Here is an 8,702-nt window from a genome sequence, read left to right on the forward strand (position 1 = left end):
ATTGTAGGGAGGTCATACAGGCACGTGGAATCCACACACAATACTGAGCCTCATTTTGACTTATTTTAAGGACATTACATCAAAGTTACCAATCGGCGGAGTGAGGTTTAAATTTGGCGCCAATACTGCTGATTGGTCGCCGGCCGCGACCAATCAGCAGAGCGTTGTTTAAATTTGGCGCCAATCTCGCTGATTGTTCGCGGCTGGCGACCGCGACCAATCAGCAGAGTGGGGTTTAAATTTTGCGCCAATACTGCTGATTGATCTCGGCCAGCGACCGCGATCAAACAGCAGAGCGTTGTTTAAATTTGGCACCAATCTCGCTGATTGGACGCATCTGGTGTCTGCGACCAATGAGCAGAGCGTTGTTTAAATTTGGCGCCAAGCTCGCTGATTGGTCGCGGCTGGCGTCCACGACCAATTAGCACAGCAGTGTTTAAATGTCGCGGCAAGATCGGTGATTGGTCGCAGCCACTATTTAAATGTGGCGCCCAAATCGGTGATTGGTGGCGGGTAGCGGCCGCGACCAATCAGCAGAGCGGTGTTTAACTTTAGCGCCAAGATCACTGATTGGTCTCGTGCGGAGAGCGCGACCAATCAGCGAATCGTATTGGTGAGGAGCGGGGAGCGGAATCGTATTAGTGAGGACCGGGGAGCGCCGCTGCCTGTGCGGATACTTCCACTCCGAGAAGCCGGGAGATGAGCGACTGCTCGCATCAGAAGTATCCCGACCCGCAGCGCCGCTCCCCGATCCTCCCTTCACACCCTAGCCGCTGATGTCCCCACAGTGTCCGCATGGTGTTACAAAGGTCCGGACATTTGTGTTAAAAATCGCTGATTGGTCGCTGGCACTGGCCGCGACCAATCACCGATTTGGGCGCCAAATTTAAATATCGTCCGCGACCAATCACCGATCTTGGCTCCACATTTAAACACCTCTGTGCTGATTGGTCACCGCCGATATTTGAATTTGGCGCCCAAATCGATGATTGGTCGCGGCCAGCGACCAATCAGCGATTTTTAACACAAATGTCTGGACCTTTGTAACACCATGCAGATACTGTGGGGACATCAGCGGCTAGGGTGTGAAGGGAGGACCGGGGAGCGGCGCTGCGGGTCGGGATACTTCTGCTGCGAGCAGTTGCTCATGTCCCGGCTTCTCGGAGTGGAAGTATCCGCACAGCCAGCGGCGCTCCCCGGTCCTCACTAATACGATTCCGCTCCCCGCTCCTCACCAATACGATTCGCTGATTGGTCGCGCTCTCCGCACGCGACCAATCAGTGATCTTGGCGCTAAAGTTAAACATCGCTGTGCTGATTGGTCGCCGACGCTGTGCGCGACCAATCAACGATTTGGGCGGTACATTTAAATAGCGTCCGCGACCAATCAGTACAGCGGTGTTTAAATGTGGAGCCAAGATCGGTGATTGGTCGCGGCCAATATATAAATTTGGCGCCGAAATCGGTGATTGGTCGCGGGCAGCGCCAGCGACCAATCAGCGCTTTTTAACACAAATGTCTGGACCTTTGTAACACCATGCGGATACTGTGGGGACATCAGCGGCTAGGGTGTGAAGGGAGGACCGGGGAGCGGCGCTGCGGGTCCGGATACTTCTGCTCCGAGCGCCCGCTCATGTCCCGGATACTCGGAGCGGAAGTACCCGCACAGGCAGCGCCGCTGACATCCATGCGGCTAGGGCGTGAAGGGAGGACCGGGGAGCGGCGCTGAGGGTCCAATTGGTCGCTGCCGCTATTTAAATGTGCCGCACAAATCGTTGATTGGTCGCGGACTTGGCCCGCGACCAATCACTGATCTTGCGGCCAAAGTTAAACACTACTGTGCTGATTGGTCACGGACGCTGCCCGCGACCAATCACCGATTTGGGCGCCAAATTTAAATATCGGCCGCGACCAATCACCGATCTTGGCTCCACATTTAAACACCGCTGTGCTGATTGGTCGCGGCCGATATTTAAATGTGGCGCCCAAATCCGTGATTGGTCGCGGGTAGCGTCGGCGACCAATCAGCACAGCGGTGTTTACGTTTTGCGCTAAGATCAGTGATTGGTCGGGTCCGAAGACCGACCAATCATCGAATCGTCTTGGTGAGGACCGGGGAGCGGCGCTGCCTGTGCGGGTACTTACGCTGCGAGAACCCGGGACATAGCGGGCGCTCGCAGCAGAAGTATCCCGACCCGCAGCGCCACTCCCCGGTCCTCCCTTCCGCATGGAGGTCAGCGGCGCTGGCGGTCCTTCCGCTGATACCGGCTGGGAGATGAGCGCCTCGCGCCGCTCATCTGCCGGCTGCATCTCCGTCCCGCAGATGGGTCAGGCGGTCGGGTTCCTTCTGCTGTTGCCTCGCGGCGCTCATCTCCCGGCTGCATCGCCGCTCAGCTCCGTCCCGCAGATGAGCCGCTAACGGCCGCCATCTTTTTTCAGAAATCCCGCGGCGCTGATTGGCCGCTGCCGGACCAATGAGCGATGCGGGATTTCCTGGACAGACAGACACACAGACAGACAGACAAACAGACAGGATAAGACGATTATATATATAGATATATAGTAAAGATTATTTCCTTTGAAAATGATGTGTAAATTACATAGAGGAATTCTCTATGTAAAAGCCCATGTTAAAATCGCACTGCAATTGGATCGCATACGCATGACAATTGGATGTAAATTGGATGCTAAATGTAAAAAATCGCATTGTTCTTACGTGAAAATCGCATGACACTCGTCTGTTTTTTCTGTCCAGATATCAGAACGTTTTTTTCACACATATGGGTATGAGCCCTAAATGTAATGCTGTGGATTTTCTTGAATATAACATGTCTCTAATTTGATTATGATGTCCATTTGTATATCTATACCTTAATGTTAAAGAGAGATTATTAGCAATGGTTGTTGGATTTAATTAGATGACTATTGTGGTTGGTTCACAACTTGAGTCCCGCTCTTTGATTATTTAATTTTGCAGCTGTGCATGTAAGGGTATTTTGGTGTATTTTAAACATATTAAGATTAAAGATTGTAATTTTAAAGGGTTGTATGGACGCAAATTTTCAGATCCGTTTTACAGTCCCAGCAAAGTATATGAGATTTCAGAAATCACATGCACAGGCATTGTTTTTTTTGTCATCAGTATTTTGTGCATGGCATGTTTTTTTTGCACAATAGAGCATGCCACTTCTTTCAGAGTTTTTTCAGCATTTTTTCAGTGTTTTTCACCCATTGAAAGCAATGGGTGGTGCAAACAACACTGAAAAAAACGGCTAGTGTGAACGTTTTAGTGAAAAAAAGCAAGTACAGCAGTATGTGAAACCCATTTATTTTTGTGTTTTTCCCAAGTTTACCATCTTGTCTTGGTCACCTGAGATGGCAGTTTGGATTAGTACAGTTTAATTAAATTAGTGATGTGTAGTCAGTAAACATTGGCAGACCAAAGTGTGAGATTGAACAATACCTGTGGCTAACCAAGGTATGAAATTGAACAGTGCCTGAGCAACTCAATGGCAGACCAAAGTGTGAAACTAAATAGTGTCCTACAAACTCAAATGCCAGTGTCTTAGGTAAACTATTCCAGCCCAATTTACCTCCCCCTGCTTACATTTGTAATGTATATTTTTTCATGAACAAATGTCTTGCATTGGAGGTGACCTGTGTTCATGCTTCATGGTTTTGCTGCAGAAAAAAACGCACCTAAAACGTCTGGTGTGAACATAGCCTTACTTATAAATTACTACTGTTCAAAATATACAGCCCAGCAATCCATCAGCTGAAGATTTACAATTAAATGTAAGTATTGTACATGGAGTAATTTGTAACCTTGACATTTGGTATGCTAGTCTATTAATGCAGTGCCCAGTGACTCACTAAGCTGTGGCAACAGACATGTCATTCTAAGACATACAGCATTAGAACAACATGATTCATTAAAGTTATAGCATGTACACACAAAAAAACACAACCAATAAAAGATTACTGCTAGCTTCATTAAAAATGTTACTTTTGAATAAAATTACACACGATAGATATTAGGATGATAATAATAATAATAATAATAATAATATTAATAAAGCCTGACAAACCCCTTTTAGTTAAAAGACCCCCCCATGATAAGTTGTCCTGCTTTTATAATAGACTTGTCTTGCTATCAGGAAAAAAATGAGGAACCATGGTGGACATATCAGCTACTCCCTAAGGTTATTCTCCTCTCTAGTTTCCATAGGAGCTCCAGATTGTGTATAGCCTTGTTTAACCCAAATTCCAAAGTAAACAAAATCCAAGTGGGCACTAACCTTATACACGGGATCAGCCTATAGCTTACCATGAATAATTGGTACAAAACACAAAGAAGTATGCCAAAAAGAAATGGATCACTTAAAAATTATTTTATTGAAAACTTATGCAAGCCAAAAGGTTTAAAAACAATTAATAAAGCTCACAATAAGGCTGTGACCTATCCTATCTACCCAAAACAGGATGAAAACAGTCAATATAGTACATATGTAATGACATATAAAGGCAACTAAACAATCAATATAGCACACAAAAGAAATTATGTAATGAATATCTAAATATAGCAATAAATAATATGGTCTATGAGAACAAGGAATAGCTCAGCATGCCAAAGATATATAGCCATATACTGTATGAATAGTCATCAAACATGATACATTGCAGGCACAACCCAGAGGCTATACAAGTAACATAGACCAAAGCATAGTAAAAAAAAACCTGTATGCAAAGTAATAGCAAAAATAGGAGAAGGAACTTCACGTGTATCAGCACCAAAATTGTGCTTTCCTCAGGGCCAGACCCAAGGTCCTTAACAGAGCATTTCAAAAGGGACTTGTTTTTCTATGCAACTTTTAAAAAAGTGGATTGAGAATGAATTCAGGACTCCTTTTAATATTACAGGACACTTCCTTAAAGAATGAAGAAAATGTAACTGTCTAATATATTAATAGATGCCATAATGTGAAATTCCATTTTGCTAAAACTTACAAATTATTTAATTTATAATGGCAAACATTTTTCTGCAGCTCATAAAATATGTCTTATGGAATATTTGACTAGCATTAATTTCCATTGCCATTCATTTTAGGAATCTAGGCATATAGCTCTACTTATATTGGGTACGGATTCAATGAAAACTGATACACTAAGTAAAAATGTATTTGATTTTATAATACAAATTTAAAACTATTACATACCTCTTCCAGATACCAACTTGCAAGATCCATAGAAACTATAAAAGAACAAGATACATATTATTGGAAGCATAGTGAGATATCTCTGTGCCACTGTCTGCACTTCCTCCGTGCACAAAGTCTCTTTGGATCTGTGTCTAAGGTTTAATTTATTTAACGGCTGAATTTTTTTATTACCCTTGGCTGAAGATCAGGATTGGCTACAGCGCTGTAAAACACCAATTTCTCATTCTATCCAAACATCTTTTTTTTCTTCCCATCATTAAACTAAAATTAATGAGCTAGCAATTATGAAAAACATGTTTAGATTTAAATCTACTGCTTAAAAGTTTGTGAACCCTTCAGAATTTTCCACATTTCTGCATAAATTTGACCTACTACTACTACTACATCAGATTTTTACACAGATCCTCAAAGCAGATAAAGAGAACCAAATAAAACAAATGCGTAAAAAATATACAATGGAGTGAAAAAGTGTTTGCCCCCTTCCTGATTTCTTATTCTTTTGCATGTTGGTCACACTTAAATGTTTAAGATCACAAAACAAATTTAAATATTAGACAAAGATAACACAAGTAAACACAAAATGAAGTTTTTAAATAAAGGTCTTCCTTATTAAGAGAAAAAGAAATCAAAACCTACAGGTCCCTGTGTGAAAAAGTGATTGCCCCCACCCCCTTAAAAAATAAATTAACTGTGGTTTATCACATCTTTGGGAAGCTGAGTTCAATTTCCCTAGCCACTCACAGCTCTGATTACTGCCACACCTGTTCTCAATCAAGAAATCACTTAAATAGAACCTTCCTGACGAAGTGAAATAGACAAAACGATCCTCAAAAGCTAGACATCATGCTGCAATACAAAGAAATTCAGGAACAAATGAGAAAAAAAGTCATTGAGATCTATCAGTCTGGAAAAGGTTATAAAGCCATTTGGGAGTCCAGCGAACCACAGTGAGAGCCATTATCCAAAAATGGTAAAAACATAAAACAATGGTGAACCTTCCCAGGAGTGGCCGGCCGACCAAAATTACCCCAAGAGCGCAGCGACAATACATCCAAGAAATCATACACAACAACATACAAATAACTGCAGGCCTCACTTACGTCAGTTAAGGTCAGTGTTCATGATTCTACCATAAGGAAGAGACTGGGAAAAATGGCATACATGGCAGAATTGCAAGACAAAAACCACTGCTGAGCAAAAAGAACATAAAGACTCATCTCAGTTTTGCCAGAAAACATCTTGATGATCGCCAAGATGTTTGGAGAATACTCTGTGGACTGACGAGACAAAATATGAACTTTTTGAAAGGTGTATGTCCCATTACATCTGGCATAGAAGTAACACAGCATTTCAGAAAAGGAACATCAAACCAACAGTAAAATATTGTGGTGGTATTGTGATGGTCTGGGGTTGTTTTGCTGCTTCAGGAATTGAAAGACTTGCTGTGGTAAATGGAACCGTGAATTCTGCGGTCTAACACAAAAATCTTGAAGGAGAATGTCCATTCCATCTGTTCGTGACCTGAAGATGAATCGCACTTGGGTTATGCAGCAGGACAATGATCCAAAACACACTAGCAAGTCCACTTCTGAATGGCTTAAGAAAAACAAAATTAAGACTTTGGAGTGGTCTAGTCAAAGACCTGACCTTAATCCAATTGAAATGCTGTGGAATGACCTTAAAAAGTCGGTTCATGCTTGAAAACCCTCCAATGTGGCTGTGTAACGGGGCTCAGGGTGGCAGTCATGGGCAAGCATTGCTTCTTTGACACCCCGGCCCGGTACAGGAAATAGTGTACTATACTGTGTGGATGCATGTGCAATGATGCTTTGAGATCTGAGATCTCCACAATCCCTGTTAATGCGCTGGGTGCAGAATTGTCCCGTTTAACCCTCTCAGTCAAGAAGCCAAACCAGCTGTTATAAACAGTGTTCTTTTTATGCACAGTCAAACAGGTGAACTTAGAGTAACAGGTTATGCATTCTTCATCACTTGCCACACAGGACTCAGGCTCCATTCTCAGAGTTACAGTCTGCACTTTGTTTCTGGCAACAGGTACGGCACAGTAGTGAGGAGAGATCTTAAATGCCTGCATTTTCTTAGGGGTAGAGTCATACGGGTCCACGTGTGTCGCTATGCCCTGATCCCATGTGTCCTTGCTTATATCAGTCCCAGGGGCCGCTCGTAGAGACATGCTCCCTGTTTCAGTACCCACAGCAGTGCGATGCCTTGTCCCAAGGTCCCTTTCTCGCTGGACAGTACATTTCCTGGACTTCTAAGCTTTTCTGCAGGTTTCCCCACTTGCCTGTGTCGTCCTGCTGCCTCTGTAACTAGATCTTTGTCCTCATGAGCCTTGTAGTTCCACACCAGGAACAATCTGTCTTTCCTCTTTCTCTTACTTTTATAGACTCACTAAAATGGATCCCTTCTCCCAGAAGCCACAAAGCTCCCTCCCACTATGGGCTGTACTTCTAATTAACCCTCAAACTGTCTGTGTATCTGATGTCTGTATCTGGGTAGATTTCACCTACATTCTATACCAGAGTGAAAAGAAAGAGAGTGACATCTTGTGGCCTCCGGTCAACACTGCAGCCCATAGGGAAATAACCATTAAATACATAGCAGTAACATGCATGTAAAATACATTCAACCAACAGAAATATCAGAGGAGTGAGATGCCATCCTCACTACCCTTACATCCCCCCATACTTTAATTATGGTCGTCCTCGACCATACAGGACCTAAAGGCAAGGGTTAATACAAAATCAAACATTTTAATATATTCAGATGGGAGTCTTCCTCAGACGTCTTCTCCTCACTGGACATCCGGCCCTTCTCGGTTAAGGGCCCCGGAACAACCGACACAGTCCATAACTTTACCAGCACCGGTCCTTCTTGGTAAGGACCCCGGAACAAAGTGTCCATGTCTATACAGAGGCCCATGGGCCAACACAGTAGCAGCCCTTCCTGTCCAAGGGCACAGTCCTCAAAGTTCCTGACCTGGCATCAGGGTGTCCGTCACACCTCCCCCCAACAACAGTCCTTAGGACCAGGGTCTCAGTCCTTTCATCATTCAGAAGTTCCTACGTGGCAAACACACAGTCCCTTAGGGTGCAACGTCCTTTTATGGGATTGGGCACAGTCCTCAGCAAACGGTGGGCTGCCCTCTCGCAGCTGCAATGTCATCCAATCCAGCAAGGGGGCAAAACAAACAACGTGAGCCGTCCGCTGCTACTACAGGCCCAACCGGCCTCGAGGGTATCTCGAACAGTCCCTCTGATTCCTTTTAGGAAAAAAAACGCACACAGGCCTTCTGGCCATTGAAGGCATCAACAGTCCTTCCAAGGATAACAAAGGCGAGGCGCCTTAAACTTAGTCTCCCGAGACTCGACTGGTCTTCAGCCTTTAAATAGGGGTTCCTCAGAACTCGACCCCTCAAAATAGCCTGCTGGACAATTCGAGTAACTGCAACTGCCCAGAGGT

At 44.2% G+C, this 8,702-nt stretch overlaps 1 protein-coding gene across 1 annotated transcript in view; it reads right to left on the bottom strand.

Annotated features, from left to right (window-relative positions):
• The window catches only part of LOC141176270 (cartilage oligomeric matrix protein-like), a 1,029,762-nt gene extending 1,024,409 nt beyond the window's left edge, over nucleotides 1-5,353 (bottom strand). The window contains exon 1 of the mRNA XM_073660229.1: nucleotides 5,217-5,353. Within this exon, the coding sequence (XP_073516330.1) occupies nucleotides 5,217-5,286 (70 nt within the window). The 5' untranslated portion in view covers nucleotides 5,287-5,353. The remainder of the gene's footprint in view (nucleotides 1-5,216) is intronic.
• Between the last annotated feature and the right edge of the window lie 3,349 nt (nucleotides 5,354-8,702).

This window comes from Phyllobates terribilis, unplaced genomic scaffold, assembly GCF_046119375.1.
Source record: "Phyllobates terribilis strain yellow unplaced genomic scaffold, ASM4611937v1 Scaffold_22__1_contigs__length_20350403, whole genome shotgun sequence".
In the NCBI taxonomy this organism is placed as follows: domain Eukaryota; kingdom Metazoa; phylum Chordata; class Amphibia; order Anura; family Dendrobatidae; genus Phyllobates; species Phyllobates terribilis.